This window comes from Electrophorus electricus, chromosome 4 (genome assembly GCF_041902795.1).
Source record: "Electrophorus electricus isolate QZ-2024a chromosome 4, ASM4190279v1, whole genome shotgun sequence".
NCBI classification, from domain to species: Eukaryota; Metazoa; Chordata; class Actinopteri; order Gymnotiformes; family Gymnotidae; genus Electrophorus; species Electrophorus electricus.
Genome location: NC_137500.1, coordinates 9,186,607 through 9,205,944, shown reverse-complemented (window position 1 = coordinate 9,205,944; position 19,338 = coordinate 9,186,607). Strand labels below are relative to the sequence as shown.

The window sequence follows — 19,338 nt, the reverse complement described above, 5'->3', positions numbered from 1 at the left end:
CCAAGAAATATTTTTATTAAACTGCATTGTTTTGACCACCATCAGTCTGCATTAATTTATCACTTTTACGCAGGTTTTGAAAGATCACAACATTTTTGAGGAACCAACATTTTAGGAACATAAAGCTTGTTAATACTAGAAAATGCAAACCAAATTGGGTTCAAATAAGCAACAAATGATTATGCTACACCTGTTCAAATAAAAAAAAATGCACAGAAAATTTATTTGGCAAGTCAGGGAGGAAAAGGTTTTATAAACAAAAGGATGAATAAGCGTTCCTTTTTGTTCTGTATGTTCGCCATGAGTGGCCAAAGCAAATAACTTCCAGAAGTCCAATCAAGAATTCATGTAATACCCCCCCCCCCCCCAAAAAAGCAAAACAATAATAAAATAAAAAGAAAGAAATGAAAAATCATATGCCCCTTATGAAACATCCTATCCAGTCTGTCCATTCAGCAGTATATTCACATTCAGAGTGTTTTCCATTTCCTGGCATAGCCTTCTGAATGTAATATGGCACATCTGAAAATTATTCTTCCCTGTCTTTAATATGGTGCAGTAGTCAAAACAAAATGCAGCTGTATGGGAGTAAAAATCAGAGTCTACTCAGTTTACTATGGTGACTATAACAATCTTTGGTATAGATTATTTGTTTATTAAAAATGTGTCAAAAGCTGATTTTGCTGCACCTCACATAAAAGGGTTGTCTCCAAACTGCTTGATTAAACACTGTGATACTATGTGACACTATCAAACCCCATACACAATTAAAACTCAAAATTGCAGTGATTTCTCAGTCATACATGTAACCACGTGACAATCTTAAAGTTCTTAGACACAAGGAGGCAAATAGTCAGTATGTCTGTGACCAACCCAATTAAAGAAGTAAACAACTCTTTGGATAATAGCATCTGTCACCACTGCTGGATAACAATCTACAATCTATATGAGTACGGTCATATAGAAATTGTTGCATTCATCAAACAAATAAATGCTAAAGCTAACTTGGAACAATACATTCCCTAGACCAGTGAGTTTCAGCTGTATAGCATTCATAGTGGCACTTGCAATATTATATATATCTTTGGAGGTAACAGTATTTTTTGGCATCATTCCACATCTCTGTATCATTCATTCATTCATTCTTTGGATCAGGTATCTTTTACTCATATATTGCAAAATGGCCCTTCTCTCATAAGGCCATTATGTTAAAGCTTTCAAGGTTTGATGCACTAAAACAGCAAGGCATCTAAAAAATATTTTTGTTATTTATCGCAAAAAGAAAAAATAAAGAAATAAGAATAACAAAAGCATACTGAAACTGAAGCCCTCCAATGAAGATACATATACAAATTAATCCTCAAACTGAAAGTGAACATTAATCACAAATAATTCTTAGCAAAATGGATCAAAATTTTAAAGCTCCCTTAAATACAGTATCCCAAAATAAAAATGGACTATATATGATCCATCAACAAAATTAGAAGTCCATCACTTAAACAGTAAATAATTTTTCTTAATTATCCACCCAACATAACGCTGTTCAGAGAAGGTAGTACGGAAAAAATAGTACAAGAAGCAGTATAAGAAAAGGTACTGCTAAAAAACTAGTTAGCTGGCTGTCCATGGAGACCTTGCCATAAGTTTATCTTTAAGGGAGGTCCTTTCCTTAAGAACCTGAGGCACCTTAACCTGCTTCATTAAAAAAAAAAAAAAAAAAAAAAAAAAAAGAGTAATAAAGTATAAATTTGGCACATACAAAATATGGCTTATAAATAATGCAGATTATTGAAATTCTGTCAGTACATGTAAAAAAGGCAAACTGAGGTAGGTAGAGAGCAGAGAGGATTTACCAGCCCCCTGTGGTGCGAAACCTGACAGAGAAATAGGAAACATAAAACATTCTGTAGAGTAAAGACATTCATCATTTGGTGAGATGTGTTTTCCTCTGAACAAGCAGAGGAAAACAAAAGTAGCAGGAACTACATTAGTCACAAGTAAATCCAGAAAAGGCCCAGACCCAAAAGCAGTAGGTCTCCCAAGTCTTCTGAAGATTAGCCACTCCTCTTGAGCAGCTCTGAAAATGCTTGAGAGAAGCTGATAAAAGGCCTGAGGCTATGCTCCACCCCACCCCAAAACCCCCTGAGCTGAGAATGCATCCCGAATTAGTAGGCTTGTTTGTACACATTTGTCGAAAACCTTGAGGAGGTGGCTGGTCTTTGGCACAAAGAGCTCTCACCTCCGTTATATGAAGGTGAGTATATCCTGAGAGAGAGAGAGGGTGCAAACTCTTTTAGCCTGCATCAAGGATGCATTTGAGAAGGACAGTCACAATAAAGTACAACAGACAGGAGCTGCTGGTGGTGAGGTAGTCAGGCTGAAACTTGTGGACAGGCATTTAGAACACAGCTAGATATCTCCTCCCCTCTGAGTTACTCCAGCATATTTCTCTCTAACAAAATCTCCTGGAGAACTTCTTCCATCTTCACCCACAAAGGACTGCTGACAAGTGTCAGGGCTGCTGGTTTCTACATCGTCATTAGAAAAGTTTCCAGAATCTCCCGTTTCTCTGCTGCCCTCACTGGTCTGAGAGCTCTCTGACTCCCCTAGTGGTCGAAAGAGGATCTGCAGAGAGGAGGGCTGGAGAGGTAAAACTGCTTGCTTCTCCTCATATTGCAACACTGTCTTACCCACTTCATAAAAGCACCCTCGCATCACAACCTAGAATACAAGAAGATTTACATATGTTTATATAATAATATAGAGTGTCTGTTTATAAAATGACACATTTTGTTGAAGTTTTAAATATTGATAAAAGTTTTATAATTGAGCGTTACATAATAAATATTGCTATAAAATGTGCTCCGGTGCTCTGAACTCAGGCTGTGAATGAACAAGCCAAACATGAGGATAAGTGTAAGGAACAAACCTCAAATGCTAAGGTTCAAAAATGGAGCCTTGTGTAAAGGAAAATCACATTATGTACCCAGTGTTCTTATTCTGAATAGTACCTGAGTCTTATTTGGAATGTGGTGTTCTGCACTGTTGAATATGTTCCACTTCCTGGTCTTGTGTTGACTGCTACTAACTGGCCCAGTGCAATTTATCATTAAAGCTGAACCACCCTGAAAATAAATATTGATGCAAATAAAGTTGTAAATCAAAATCATGGCATTAAAGAGTTCTTGTAAGAGGTTTAAATTAAGCCATTTTTCATGATCTTACCTTAGTGTCGATAAAATTGTTTCCCATCATTGGCACCACAACTTCAGCATTCTCTGCCTGGTGTTGATTGCCTGGTGGCAAACAGTTATGCATGACCTCACTACTCACCCGTCCAGTAATCTTTGAGGATAGGGATTTCCTGCAGAGACAACCAGATGTGGGTAAAATGGGCCATTGCATGGTTTTCACCAAAATAATTAGATGATTAAAAACCTCAGGTCTGTTCACATACCTGGCTTTGCTTTTAGTAATCAGGATGAAAATGCAGATAATGATGCAGGCCAGAGCTATACATACTCCAATAACAATACCAGTCATAGATTTCTCATCAAAGTGATATAAGCCATTTGTAAAAGCTGCAAAAGAAATAACCAGAAAAATGCAATTACACAATTACATTTTTTTTTGTCAAGAATAAATAAATATAACAAAAAATATATATAGTATGTGTGAAAGTATTATCCATCAGTGTTTTTTGTGTTATGTGTTAGAACAGGCTGTAGACAGCCCCATGTTCAAGTAAAAAAGACAAAATTTCTCACAGGATTCACAACACTCTAAACAATAAAGAAACAATTAAGCTAAAAAGAGCAATTAAAAGGTTTATAGCCTTATGCACTCTGACATAGCTGTACAAGTGCAACACAAGCAGAAACAGCAAATTCCATTAGTACCCGTAGTCTCAGCCTGGCTGTAGGTATGACGAGGGTTTTTGCCTTGGTGACTTTTCCCTTTGAGCACAGGGAGTTCTACCATGCTGGAGAAAGGGCCATCACCTGCTTGGTTGGAGGCTGAGATTTTCACCAGGTAGACATTACCTGCCTCCAACCTCTCCAGCAGAGCCATAGTATTGCTCCCTGGGAGGTATGACACAGATTTAACAGACTTTACATCATGCTTATTGAAGTTGTGCAAAACAGAACACAGTTGAGTTGTATATTTATCTATAACCTATACTGTGCATTTTATTACATGCATAATGCACAACTGTTGTTGACAGGTTCTTTGCGAGACCCTCTCTTCTGTAAGACACTGTCTGTAGAAATTACTGATAAATGATCGATCACATGATTCTATAAGTCCTGGTTTCTACTAATGAATCTTGTAAGAAAGCATTTTACTATAATACTCCTTTGTGATTGAACAAATTTCATTATTTGCCAGTGCTACTGTGGTTTTTACTCCAACGGTATTGTTTCAATACTATCCCTATTGCAGACATCACTTTACACTTACATAGCTTCTAAACGTTGTTAGGGGTCATAAGTTTATCGAGTCTTAGATATGTGACGAGCTAGACCACACCTTCTCTTTGTAAGACCTGCCACTCTCCTGCTAGCCACGCCCTCTGGGAGGCATACAGGATGGTGTAGTGGGTCACAGCCAGGTTGGGTTGCAGGGGCTGCCTCCAGGACACCAGCGCCGTGTCCTCCTCTATCAGAGTCACTCTCACCGCCAGGGGAGGGGAGGAGGGTGCTGAAACACAAACCTGCCCTTTACACATCCACACATCAGATGAAGCATGTTCACAGCAACATTTTCAGTTTTCATTGTTGCAAATATGCATTTTTTGGATATTTATATCAAATTTGTGCTCATTTAGCAGTAATATTCAAGAAGAATTAAGATGTAATTAATTTTAGTTTATGTTTTAGTACAGATTTAACTTAGCTTCTTGTAATATCTGAAAACAGAAAGACCAATGGCTGAAATAAAAATAAAAACTGTTGAAATAAACTGGTTCACAGGTGAAATAAACTCGTAAAAGCAGAATGATATGAGAGGTGAGAAGCCATTAACTTACTAAAATGTGTTTTGGGAAAGTAAACAGGTAAAAGTACACTGATATGAGAGGAGAAATGACAATAACTGAAATATGTTGAAGCTTGGGTCCATTTTTTTCACCTTCTAAGAGAGTTCTCTGATATACAGGAGAGCTCCAGGGGCTGGACATTTGATCCATGTGTAAACGCACAGAAAACTCGTATCGTGTGTTAGACTTCAGTTCCTGTACCAACACAGTCTGTTCAGCCCTAAACAGAGGAGCACAGAATATCAGGCAGAGGAGCCAGATGTCTGAGATCATCTATAATGGTGGTGTGCTATAATTGTGCATGCAGTACACAAGCCAGGTTTGCAATCAAGAGAGAAACTGAGTTTAACTGAATTAACCTAATTTATTTAATCATGTCTTACAAGAAAAATGCCTGTAGTCTCTCAGAGTAATCTCTTCCTCTCATTGGGAACTGGCGTTTAGTAGCATTAGACTTACGTTTGGAGGTAGCGTATGGCAGATGCGTTGTATGGGGCCACGGGGCCATATCGGACAGAATAGCCGACTGATTTTCCAGAGCTGAAGGCAGGACGGCCCCAGCTCAGCCCCACTGCTGAAGAGCTGTTAACCTGAGCATGAACATGGTCTGGAGCAGGCAGTGTGGCCAATCTCCGGTTGGGAGCAGCTGGAATTTAAACATGTTCAACCATAACTACATAACAACAAACCTAAAAAAACACAACCCTGTCATGAAATCTAAAAAAATGTTGTTTGAGCAGAAATATTGGCATATATACAACTAAAAAAACAGTGACTGTCTGAACTGAGAAAGACCAAACAAACATCACATTTCTAATATCAAGAACAAATTCAGAACATTTTTTAATCTGTTATCCAGTTTTTTGGCATGTGTGATTTTGATACTCAGTATTTTCACGTACAAGGGCAGCCCGGAGTGCTGACAATCTGACGTGCCTCATAGCCATCACCATGAGAGCTGTAGGCAAGCACTTTCACATGGTACTTTCTCCTTGGATCTGCACAATGACACAAACACAAACATGTCAACAGTTGTTTTTCTTCAGTTATTTAATCATAAATAAAATCTGAACAGTTATATAAATCCTATAAGAAAAATGGCAACTGAATTGATGAGGTCCCATTCTTATTTCTTTATATGCCTGAATGTTTTTGGTAAAAGCTTCTAGTTAAAGCTTGAACATGAAGTGAAATGGCAGACATTGAGGTGGCAGTCACTGTGGTGCTTCTGCACTGGTCCACTCTGCTCCTTTGTTGATGTCCACTCTCTAACTACAGTTCATCAGTCAATGTGACAATAATTAGCAGTCAGGCTCTGGTCAATGGTAAATGCTAATTATTGTCTGGTGAACCTTAGGAAGCTTTTATTACCATTATCGCAGCAGGAAGAGCATAGAGCTAGTTTACATCCTGATGACACTATGAACAAATCAGCTTTGCATTACTTTACTTTATTAACCCCAGGTCTGAAAGCCCATGATCACTCATCGCCATTCTCATGGCCTCTTCCTTTCACAACACCACCGGTACCAATCACTTATATCTTATAACCATCATAATCGTATGACATAAGACAAACCATAGGTTTATGCCATACACACAAGGATATAATACATGGGGCCTTTCTAAAGTAGTCCTGGTATATTTTGTAATAGTAATGCAATAATTATCATTTACCATTTATTGTGACTGAATTCTAATAAGACATTTATTTTGACCAAGAAAGACCAGTCCTTCCCTAATTTTGTCTAATTTGGTGTTCAGCTGCAGATTTTAAGGGGGAGTCTGGCTGGATGCTGGTAGTGTGGGAGGCTGAAGGCGAGAGGTTTCCGGGGGTAGAGGTGAGAGGTCGTGGGGCACCGTCACAGGCGCTTTTCAGCTGCTAGGATTGCCTGTCTCCAGGGACATGGGGCTTATGACTTGAGGTCTAGAGGTCAGCCTAAGATAAAACTCATGTTCATGGACATGCAGAACGAGTTAGGATAACTGCCTCGCACAAGCCTTTAGGATGATACAAACATGATGAAAGCAAGTGAGAGAAGCTAAAGTTAAAGATCAAAAACAAACACTACCCAAGTAACACTCTTCCCATGTAGAAGGTCAAATATTTCTAAAACAAACAAATGTTATTAAGATAGATACATTGATTTTTGACCAAAAAGGAAAGGAATATTGTATAAATAGTTCTCTTTTTAAGATCTATTTAATGATATAAGAGACCAGTATTCCTTTTCCAAAAAGCAAGATCGAAGCAAAATATCCATGTTATTGAATACAGAGCGATTTTCCTTAAGGTCTCTGCTCTTGTCATCCTGCTTTGTGTGTCCAGCTTAGACCAATAGCCAAGGTCTTTGTTTGAGCTGCAGTGTCCAGCTGGAGGGATGGAGGGTGGGTTTCTGTTCCAGCCCGGCCCCGTGTACAATAGATGGTCATGATGGAGCCAGAGACAGGGATGGGAAAAAAGAAGAAGAGACATCTGGCTTGTGACCTCTGACACTCAGAGGGTGTGGGTGGCACCCACAAAGCCAGTAGCAAACTGATCAAACAGACCGAGTGTCAGGTAGAACAGATCAATAGCAAGTATTGATCAGAAAGAAAATGGAAAATCTTAATCTGAAAGTGTTAAAAATCCCCAACATTAGTGACCATGAGAATTTAATATGATTATCCACAAATAGTCTTTTACTTTTCCTTAGGTATGTCCTACTGACACAACATATACTGTGATAAAAAATTCATTTGTAATGTTATGATGCATAACGTTACTACTAGTCAAACACCATCTACTAACACTTCCCGTGATAATTTTATAAAACTTTTTAAAAATTTGTTTATATCAGAAGGACTGATGTTTCTGATGTTTTGTGTAGTACATGGTAAGAACAGATTGTAATTAAATGAACCCCTTTCAGGTGACTGATACGTGTACTTATATATAACTCCAATGTGCTTGTGTTCTTAACTCTTACGTAGCTACAAGGAGTCCTATCAAATTAAGTCCTATTTACTAAGATAAACAATGCAACTCACCAAGTCCTGCAATAGTGTGCTGGTAATCCTGTGGACGGAGCTGGATAGTTAAGCTCTCTGATTGACCATCAGGGTAACAGGAGAGTTTGTAACCCTGGACCACAGCATCACTGGATGCAGGATGCCAGCGTACAGTAATAGAAGTGCAGTTGAAGGGCTCCAGCTCTACATTAGGGGCAGGGAGCACTACAAATAGAAACAACAAGAGAGGTCAACATAGTAAGTAGGCAGCTAAGATCCACTCACCTCCATATGTAAGTGAGAAGGCATATGGGGAGCATAAATAACACCTTACACTTTCATTCATACACTACTTACATTTGTTTCAATGCAGGTATGAAATAATTCACAGTGGTGACTGAAAAGCATGTCTTAAGGATAATTAATAATAATTAATTTAAGATTATTAATCACTAATAAGCATAGCGGTTTAGAGGTTAACTTATATAGTCATATCCAGTGATCATCCAATACAATATAATGAGAAGTTACTGTGGAGTAGCCATCTAAATTTTACAACACACTTTACACACCATCATCAATAATGTAGCATGGCTGAGTTAATGAGACCCAAAGATGATTTTTAGATCACATAGGAACTCTTTGTTTAGTTATCCAGTTTCCTTGCTTACACATTTGCAATTTTACACTGAATGACTGCTTCTAATTCTATTTGTATGGTAATGTGCAATAATGGTGTGCTGTCCTTAATATAGTAACTTTTCTCTGTGTCAATGAAAGATTTAGACCATTTTTTTCCTTGTGAGGGCAATACATAGGAACAATCAATAACTGACTATAAAAAAGAATGCTAAAGGCAGAGGAGTCAATGGTAAATAAATAAAGAGTTTCGACTGAACATTTAGACTAGTGAAGCATCTGAAGTAATTGATTCAGTCCCTTTGATTTGCTCTCAAATCACTGACTCAATCAATCACGTCATGACTTCTTTAGTGACATGACCAATGGCTAGACAAAACATGTGTACTATATCTGGGTCAATTCAAACTAATGTTATTACACAATTTAATCACACTACATATCAATTTTATAGTAATCTCATGATTTTAACTGACTGAATCCTGTGATCCTGTAATTTTCTGCAGAATATTCTTACTTGAGCTCTTCTGCCTCATGAAATGGTATCTACAGCAACAGCAGGTCACACAATGCTATCTCACCTCCACCCATATTGAGAATTCCTTGGTAAAGCTGAATGTGTTCATTACCACAGCCCATACAGTTCACCTACCACCACCACCAAAGCCAAAAATCCTTCAGCATCGCTCTGTGTTTCACTGAGTCAATACAATGGTGAGTTTTCGGTTGGCCAAACAGCATGTAAAGGGAGATAAATAAATGTCGTTGGGGCCCCTTGCCCTGGCCCTGGCCCAGAAATTTCCCTATTCTTCTCCATGACTGCATGCAGCCTGGGGCCCTCTCCTTTATGACCCATGACTGCATTGGCCCACAGCTCCTAACTGACAGACCAGGTCAGAGGTCACTGAGCAAGAAATGCAGCTGGTAAGCTATAAGCTGCTTCCTTTGCTCAGTTACACTGCCTAACTAAACCTGCCACTTAGGTATTCAACAAAGCAATAATCAACAAATAATACCCAAGATTTAAACCCAACTGTTTCAGTCTCTTTGTTAAATAGAAATTAAACAAAGCAAACTGAGTTAAACAAAATGGCAGATCCTGGCAAACAGCTTTGACTGGAAACAACAACTTATTCCTGTGGTGATAGCTGGACTGCCAGCTTTTGAATTAAGGTTCTCACCAGTGGCGCTGGAGGCTTTGGGTGTGCGGTGGGAGCTCCAAGCCGAGGGCTGGCTCCAGCCCATGCGGGTGGACACTGCCAGGCGGAGCAGGTAGATGGTGTCTGGTTGCAGGCCTTGGAGAAGGTGCTGTGTGGAGTTCTCCCCCACGCCAGGCAGCTCCAGTGAGCTCACCTGGTCGTCCGCAGCTGTACGGAAGGACAGGCGGTAGGCGGAAACACGCCCACGACTCAGCTTGACAGGAAGAGGCTGCCAGGACACCAGGATGTCAGTTGGACTATGGCTGGAAAGGCTGAGCTCAGGGGGGCGGAGGGGTACTGGGAAGGAGAAAGATTAGGAGTTTGATCATGTGGCTGAAACTTCATATAATGAAGCCAGATTCATATGATTGGTGTAATCTAGAAGCAAGAGAGACTTTGAGCCATATTTTTTTGATCCAGTGCTGTATAATTCCCAGGACAGTCTTTTACCTGCTTTAAAATATCTGATTCAGCACATCTGATTCAACATATCATAACTCCTTCGTGATTAAAAAATGTTAGTGAAAGCACAAAAATGCACTATGATGAACTCACAAAGGCTTGTAGAAGGGCAGCTTTGCAATTGACAATGAGTAAATGTGCATCTGCTCTGTACACTTTGGCACAAGAGAGATGAATCAAAGCAACAAGTCTGCTCTGACAATGTGCTGCATGGCACTCACCATCCTCCAGTGTGTGCTGGCTGACTTGCTCAGACATGCGGCTTGCTCCCATGGGCATGTACGCCACTATATAAAACGTGTAGCTGCATGCTGGCTCCAGATCATCCACAATATGGCTGGTTGTGTCATTCCCAATCACTGCCTGGTACTCTTCATTGTTCAGACCTGAGTTTACAAGCATTCACATAAATTTCACTGGCTGATACCCATTTCGTTCATGTTATATCCAAATGAGTGCACCTGAAGTTGTCAACTCCGATTCATGATTCAATTCATTATGGTGAATATACCATAAAAAGTGGACTTGCATTAACATATAGGCCTACTAACCTATTGTATTTCAGTGATCATTAAATAAAATGTAACAACCTGATGTCTAGCTTCTTCAAACCAAATCTGAGCATGGTCTAAGGGGTCTGTTATAGTCATATCTGCTGTGTTTTGAAACCTTTGTTGACAGAATGGAGGGCTATCTTCTCTTTGCTGATCACCTCAATTCTAAATCCCCTTTTCTTTTCAAACATCTTTGCTAATACATACCAGGATACATTCCATTTAAAATACCCCTCATTCCTGCCTAAAGGGTCTCCACAGAAAACATGATAAAATACTTCAGGCCAGAGGCAGATCACAACATTATGCAATATATTGCTGTGCACTAATCACAAATTAAAAACATTATATGAGGATCTAATCAAATTTTTGATTGGTTTACCTACTTGAAAGTTAATTATCCGGAGTGCTGTAGCAGCTGCTTTACATTTTCTTTAACTAGAGTTCAACACCATTATTCAGTTCTGAGGAGTCATTTAGAATCAACAACTGCTTCATGTTCCAAAATCTGCATTCATGTGGAAATCTGCTCTACTATTGCGGTCAACCAAAATGACCATGCAGTTCCATCTCCCTTATTGAGAAATTCAGATGATGACATCAGTACATCAGTACTATCAATGGAAAAATTACATTCATAGATAAACATATGAGACATCACTGAAGACTCAACTAAAAACTGAATGTGTGTTCTGTACCTTTAAGAGCTCCTGAGTGTTGACAATAGCTGTTCTGCCTGAGAGTGAACAATAGCTTTGCCCTCTTCTGCCCTGACCTCGCAGTTGTATGGCAACAAGAGATGGCATACATTGCACAACCCTGACTTTCACACTACTGGGATATGCAAGACTTAGTACTCTACTGCATTTAGTACTCTCCTGCTTTTGGCAAAACAGCCCTAGTTTTTTTTTTTTTTCTTGCTATGTTCACCACAGATTTCACATAATCTGACTAGCATCACAATTTATGAATCTTCTATCATAATCACTTCTGACTATACATTCTGTCATGAAAAACAACAAAGCATAAATATTGACCCAATCAAATTACCAATGAAAGGAGAATATGTGAGTGGTGAATGTATGGCTGTGCTAATTAGCAGGCAGGACTTTGAATATGTCATTCCAGCAATTTGGGCACTACTACACAATAAGAATGGTCTAAACCAATTAACTTCCCATATCCTCAATTCCTTAGCAAAATGGCAGTGGATCCATAAGTATTTATGGAGCACAGCTGGAACTGAGGTTACATTTAAAGTTACTCATCACTCAGGTTCTCACTCTGTGCATCCATCCCTTCCCCTCGCACTCTTTTCCCCATGTACCTTCTGCCTTCATGTAGTGCACAGAGTAGGCGATGACTTTCTCAGCATTGTACTGAGGCCTCTCCCAGGCCAGTAAGATGGCAGAGCTGGAGATGGTCTCTGCGCGGATGTTGCGGGGTGCGCTGGGCCGGTCTTCAGACATGACCACAATAAGCCGCGCCATGCACAGAACCAAGCCCTCCGAGTTTTCAGCCTGGCACTGGTAGATGGCATCGTCCTCAGGGATGATCTGGGTTATCACCAGTTTACTGAAAGTCGGGAGGAGGAAAAGCTTCAGGGCAGGCATCTTCAGGGACAGCCATCGCCGGTCTTCTCACACACAAAGGCCCACTGTTTGTTTTTATCACCAAGTGCAGTAGATCTTGTGTGAATGCAGTAGGTATACCTGTTGTACATTTTAATCCTGCCATTGGAGTGGATGATTTCTCCATTCTTCAGCCAGGTGATGTGGGGAGCAGGTACTCCCTCTGCCTGGCAGCTGAAGCGAGCCGTGCCCGCCCTGGGCCGTGTCTGGCTCTCTGGTTTCTCCACTAAAGACGGTGGCACTGTAAGGGAAGATATTCACATAATGAGTCCTGGATCAGAAAAGTACACAGCCAAATCCCCAGTGGATTAACTCCTACAAGGGACATTTGATGTCCATATGTAAATAGACACTGCGGGTGTTCATTCTGCAATAGGTTTGTCTAGCTGGATCCATGCAATGCAATGACATCAGTGAAAAAAAATCTCCTTACCAAGCACAGTGAGATTTGCTGCAGCAATGGTGTAGTTCCGTGTCCGTGGTGTTGTTGCTCTGCACAAGTAAACTCCTCTATGTTGGGCCTTCACAACAGAGATGATCAGATTGCCATTCCCCAGCACTCTGGCACCAAATACATCTATAGGCTTGGAGTCCGCCCTGCTCCAAGACACCAGGGGGCGAGGATTTCCATCTGCTACGCACTCCAAAACCGCAGTCTGGTGCAGGCTGGTACTGATGTTCTGAGGCCCTGCAATGATCTGGGGCTTCATGAGTGGTCTGACTCCAGACACTAAAGAGAAAGAGTTTTACAGAAAGGTGGGTATACCATGGTTTTAGGAGAGCACTGACATCCCTTTCCCTTCTCAGCCACTAAAATCTAGACTCATTCCCTCTGCCCCTCTAAACTTGTCTTCTCCCATGAATCAACAAACAGCAGCACACACCTTTTATTACCAAAGCTGTATAGATCAGGAACACAAAGGAAAAATTGTTCCTGGCTTTGCTAATTGGCTCAAGTCAGTAGGAAGAATTAATTAGTGAGACCAATTAAGTGATAAAATACCATGGATTTCAGAATTTGAACCTGAACTTTTACACCTCTGATTTCAAACTTTCAGATCTAGTCAAGCTCATGCATACACAAACACACATAAATGCACACATAAATACACACATACACAAACCCAAACCCAAACACTCACATACACACCTGGGTTGACAGTAAGCATGGCCTCTCTGCTTTTTAGTCGATTAGCAATGTTGGTGGCCACACAGCGGTACATCCCAGCATCCTCTGGTTTAACCTCATGAATCTGCAACACTCCATTTGACAATACTGTGATTCTGCAGATAAAACAACAAAATTTTATACACAATACAAATTATTTTCAAAAATCTTATCCCTTCTCTGTTCAACCAACGCTTCTGCATTCATTCAAAGGCTTGTATGCCAAAATGCGTTGGGTGTCAATACCGTAAATGCCTAAGAGCATGGATTCTTGAATATTCTTGAATGTTTTTACATTAAAGCTGTACCTGAGGCCAAAATAATTGCAGAGATGAATGTGAGGGCCCCTACCTCTCTGTCACCAAGGGCAGAGCTCTTTGGTTTACTTCCCATGTAATAATGGCTGGTGGCCTGGCATTGACACTACAGGCAAACCTGGCAACAGAGCCCTCACTAACTACTACAGGTGAGGGCTGGGCCACAAAAGATGAGATACCTGAAAGAGACACAGTAAGAGAGTAAGAAAGTAATAACATTTAAAATATCCTGAAAAAATAACAAAAATATTAAACATCAAAATAATTGTTCTGTTAGATAATCTGTTAGTTTAAGAACTATTAAATTTAAACAAACAATGAGAACATATAGAGTGAGTATGATATGCAATGCAGTGACTCCTCTGATCAGTGGATCAATAAGCCAATGGCAGTGAACAACCATTCACACATGACCATTCATACATCATCACTAGTCAATACTTGCCCTATGCACTAGAATCAATTTATTCAAAATATTGCATTAAATTAAAAGCTTTGCTCACTGAGGAAGTCAATTCTCACAAAATATAGCCTTAGGTAACAATCTCTTGTTGCCCAAGACAATACTGATGGATTATAAAACAAGAAAGCAAAGCAACACATAGATGAGAGAAGATTTCAGATTGTTCTTTATCTTCTTCTCCATCATAATCATCTCCCTCCATCTCTCTCCCTTTCCTTTTTCACTCCCTCTCACTTTTTCTCTCAGTAAAGGATATTAAAGGAAATCAATATATGTTTACCCCTTCGTAAAAAAAAAAAATTCCCCATGTAAATCATGTTAAAGGAAGGTAGCACATTAAAAATGGTTTAATTTATGTGTGTATCTTAATTACAGCTAAGTGACATTAAAATAACCCAGTTGCCCTGTGCATGGGGCACCACAGTGAGAACTGAACTTTGCCTTGACTAGTAACTTGACCCATGCAAAGTTCAATGAACTATGGGCCTAAACAAAAACAAATCCTCATAACTACCACGATTAGGTTTCTTTGATGTACGAATTCTTGGGTGATCATTTTTGTTATTCTATGGACATAACAGCTCTCAGTATTGTGCTAAAAGAGATGTTATCCTTGCTTTGGATTAGCTGATCTAGTTACACAGCTGTTGCTGCTAAACACAAAGATGAATGCAATAATTATATATCAAAGATTTCAAAGTCAAATTCTAACCCTGAAGATAGAAGATCACACTTATTCCTTGTCTTGGAAACAAATTATATTCATAATATTGAGGCAGGAAAGTTTGACTGCTGAGAAAGGAAATGTAAAGGTGTCCTTCTCTGCAGTTGTGCAGGATACATTAATCAATTAATCAAAATTAATCAAAAGCCCCCAAAAATCAAAAGAAGGCTTGATGTAATGAACAAATCCCCCCCAACCTTAAACCAGGCCTCTTTGGGCAGGCTTCTGTGGGGGATGTCTTGCTGGCCAGTCTTGGAAGGTCAACCAAGTCATAAAGAGAGGATCAATGCCTAGGTTACACAGGACAAAGGTTTCTTGCCAAAGGTCAGGGGTCACCTGAGCCCGTCTGTCCACTCAATTTCAGCCAGAATTTGGAACCCCACTAATCGAATGCATTCAGAATAATTATGTACCCAATACTATGGTGATTTTAGACGACCTGAAACCACTGTTCACATTGAGATTGCTTTGATACTTGCATTTTATCTTTACCTTTATAGTGTAAGCCTGGTAAAGCAGAAAATATCTTGATTACATGCTAAACTTTGGATAATCATATAACCAAACGTTTCACTACTATTATACAGATTTGACCATCTTCAGAAAGAGATCGTATTAGACAGTGGAATAACTATATGTCAGTAGTAACCTGTCTGACTACTGGTTGATGTTCTAATAGGTATCTATGGTGTTCCATGTGGGGTTAGTATGACAGTGGCTGTGACAAACCTGCAAGGAACACCAGACCTGAAGTATGGTTTTGTTAAACCATAAACCAGTTGTTAAAGTGTGCACACTTTCCCCAACATAATATACATTATTAAACATAACACCAAACATTTTAGGACGCAACTCTCTCAACTAACTCTGCCTAAATACATCAATCTCATAAAGAAGACTTGGTGAAGATCCCTAATGCTTCAGTCAGGCTGCATCCAGACAGCAGGCAAGCCAGGCTGCAGTGGTGGCCTAATGGCCACCACCCTGACGTTGGACAAAGCCAATCCCACAACCTTTCTGACCTCTAGGCCTCTCCCTTGGGCCCTCACACAGACTGGGAATAAAGCCATCCAATAGCTTGACCCCACCCCTCCCCCAAAAACAAGGCTGCCCCAGTATGAGATTGTCTTGGTTACTCAAAGTTTTTAACCCTTTAGATGCTGTTGATCCTGTAATTTGTGAGCTTTATTTTAGACTACTTTCAGAAAAATCACTCAAAGTTGAAATACTAAGCAATGGAAATGGAATGGTAATGGAAAATTTGAGAGCCTGAAATGACTTGTATCTTTTCAATACAGGTTGTATATATCAGTTGCCAATCAATAGTATACTGCCATATCTAATATATGGTGAACTGTAGATGTAAATGTAATGCTTGAAACAATATACTGAATAAAAGAAATTCTAAATAATAAACCTTTAACCTCAAAACTTTGTATTTTGACCTAATTATATTAAAGTAAAACTAAGTGCAAAAATGTATGTGCAACACAATGCTAGCTATGTAGCAAAATCACTTGCTCCTCATATATTAAATTTTTTCAAAGAATGAGATAACACTGTGTTTATGTAATATCATCTTCCAAAAGACTGAACTACTCCATGTCACTTTGTCAAGGCCATCACTTTCCTGGCTGAATAGGCACAGCTGTCCTCTGTCCGTAGGTCTTCGGCCAAACAAACGTCCCAAAATCAGCACGCTTTTCTTTCAGGGGCTGGCCAGGGCCACAGGGACAAAGCAGGTCAGAGAGAATGGCCCTTTACAGATTCCAATGAGTAGTCAACCAGAAAACAACAGCACGAGAGTTACTGGTCTCCATAATACCAGTGCTGAAACCTAACACAGCTGCATGCAAGTACATGGGCTACAGGGCATGAAATTGTGTTGCGTGTGTTTTGTGTGTGTGTATAAAGAACTTGCTCCCTCCTCATTCTTTCTCATGAAGCTGAAATCTTTATGATGCACCAGGCAGACTCTCCAGCCAGGCTTAAGTGTCCTTTTAAAACAAGCTAGTAAACACTGCAATGATTTAACATCCCTCAAAGTTCATTATACAAAGCTTTACATCACTGTAAATTAATAAAACTAGGTACCCTTACAGACAAACATTAAAATATACTGTATATATTTGAAGACTAGACTTCCATGCTTCACACAAAAGCTTGTTAGCTTGTACAACATTACTTTATTCAAACAACATGGTACTACTGCCCAATAACAGTTTGCAATGATTTGTCCAATGACACAGAAAAAAAATTATTTCTGTCAACACTCAATGCAACATTCAATAAAACCACGTGAAAAGCTATGTGATAGTTAAGAGCCAAAACCTGACAAAAGCTAGAGAATAAATGTGATTCTGATTCTGACAAGGCAACTTAACAGTTAAAGCACAGAGCAAGACCTGCCCACAAAATTCTCTGAATGCGGCATTATATGACTGTTGACACACAGTTACATTAAAGGGAAATCCTATTCAGAAAAACACTTACAAGTCACTTACATTAAAGTAAGTGTCACTTACATTACAAGGCTTGGCTGCCTTCATCATCATTGTTTTTGATATACTTACTTGAGATTGTTAGTCGAGCTCTTTGGCTTAAGATGGCTCCATATTTGTTAGAAGCGAGGCACTGATAGAAGCCTTCCTCTGATTGTTCTCCATCTCTCCTTACGAAAGAGAGATGCAGTGATCCATTGGGCATGAAACGGACATGGTCACTCTCTAAAAGCCTGACCCCGTTTTTCTTCCATCTGATGTCCACAGGTGGCTCTCCTTGGGCCAGACAGTCCATCACTACATGATCATTATGAGACACCATCCTGTCACTGGGTTCAGTTACAAAAGACAACTCACTAAAACACAAAATATCTGCAAAAGAGAAGAGAGGAGAAAATAAAGCAAAAAAAGCAAGGAAAGATTATTAGAAATTTGTGAAAAGCCAACAAATGCTTAATTCTGAGCCACTAGTGTCAACATTATTTACAACTTAGGTTTCTTGATTTTGAGTGAGCTATCTGCTCAGCACGCAGCACTGCATGTGGTTTTAATCATACATAGTCTACTGGACACCAGAAAGTTGGAGCAAGTCTAAAGAAGAGCTCCCCTCTAAGCAACCTTTCACATGTTCAGATCAGACTATAAAATATTTAATCAGTTGAAAAGTGAACAATGGAGTAGTGGACAATTATGCACTTTACTTAAAAGTGTCACACTTTTAATGAGCCTATTTTTATAATGAGGCAGTAAATAAAATGACTCTCCTAACTAGGATAGGCTTTGTAAAATGCAGTAATTGTACTTTACATGAAATGACAAGAACGAATAAAAACTGCAGCCGTCTTAATGAAACGTTAACCTACACTTGTGATCAAGAAACGATGAGTCTTCTCGTCCTGACCTACTGCCTACACCTTACCTGTATCTCCACGACGCTCTTTATAAACACTGAAGCGTGCAGCTCTATAATGTCACTTTTCTCCCTTAACTACTCAAAACTACTGTCCAGCCACCACTAAGAGACATGCAGTGGTCAGCCGCAGATCCCTTTGACAACAAAACACAGTCAACACGGCAATAATAATATTTCACTCACTTGAAAAAGATAAAATCCAAAAGAAAACCAGCAATCGCTGACTTATCTTCCACTTAACGAACGCCATTTATTGCAATTTTTTTGACATCGTCTATGTCAAGCAAAGCCTCGTCATTCGCGCAGCACGTCCATACCGAAGTCAGTTTACAAATGAAACCTCTTAAGCGCGGCATTAGAGCGTGGCTGCACGCGCCCTCCCCCACCATTCTACGTCATTCAGTTCGTACCTTCTGAACCCCCCCCCCCCCCCCCTTATTTCTAGTGTGATGCTCGCGGATTCCGGCAGTTAAACGGAATTGTAGAGCGAATAGATTTTAATTTGTAACATAAAATGCTACTAGTCATTATATCAGCAAACTGTTTTAGATACAGCTGAATATTCAAACGTTTAAAGAAAATTAAATTAGAGAGCGGACGAGAAGAATTTTTTTTTTTTTCCTCATCACATTCGGGTACTCTATAACTGAGTTTGAAGTACCAAAATATCCCACGTCCTTGTACATATACATTTAGCACCTTTAAAAAAACCATTCTGTATTTACATTAAATAAATTA

The 19,338-nt window shown here is 39.6% G+C and overlaps 1 protein-coding gene across 1 annotated transcript; it reads right to left on the bottom strand.

Moving 5' to 3' along the window:
* Positions 1-1,721: 1,721 nt before the first annotated feature.
* Positions 1,722-18,906, bottom strand: prtgb (protogenin homolog b (Gallus gallus)). Its single transcript, XM_027001075.3, has 19 exons — positions 18,784-18,906; positions 17,760-18,059; positions 14,034-14,178; positions 13,665-13,798; positions 12,948-13,244; positions 12,596-12,755; positions 12,211-12,458; positions 10,551-10,715; positions 9,850-10,164; positions 8,069-8,254; positions 5,941-6,036; positions 5,498-5,684; positions 5,131-5,258; positions 4,531-4,701; positions 3,900-4,082; positions 3,458-3,581; positions 3,226-3,364; positions 3,012-3,125; positions 1,722-2,721 (listed from the first exon to the last, which is right to left on the bottom strand). The coding sequence occupies exons 1-19, from the start codon at positions 18,848-18,850 to the stop codon at positions 2,410-2,412; spliced, it is 3,471 nt and encodes a 1,156-aa protein (XP_026856876.2). The 5' UTR covers positions 18,851-18,906; the 3' UTR covers positions 1,722-2,409.
* Between the last annotated feature and the right edge of the window lie 432 nt (positions 18,907-19,338).

Excerpts from the sequence above, each read along its gene's own strand:
- prtgb (XM_027001075.3), bottom strand. The coding sequence starts at position 18,850 with ATGGCGTTCGTTAAGTGGAAGATAAGTCAGCGATTGCTGGTTTTCTTT. Across the intron at positions 5,685-5,940 it reads CAGCACTCCGGGCTGCCCTT|CTGCTCCCAACCGGAGATTG; the intron begins GTACGTGAAAAT and ends TTTAAATTCCAG. Across the intron at positions 3,126-3,225 it reads ACAATTTTATCGACACTAAG|GGTGGTTCAGCTTTAATGAT; the intron begins GTAAGATCATGA and ends ATTTATTTTCAG.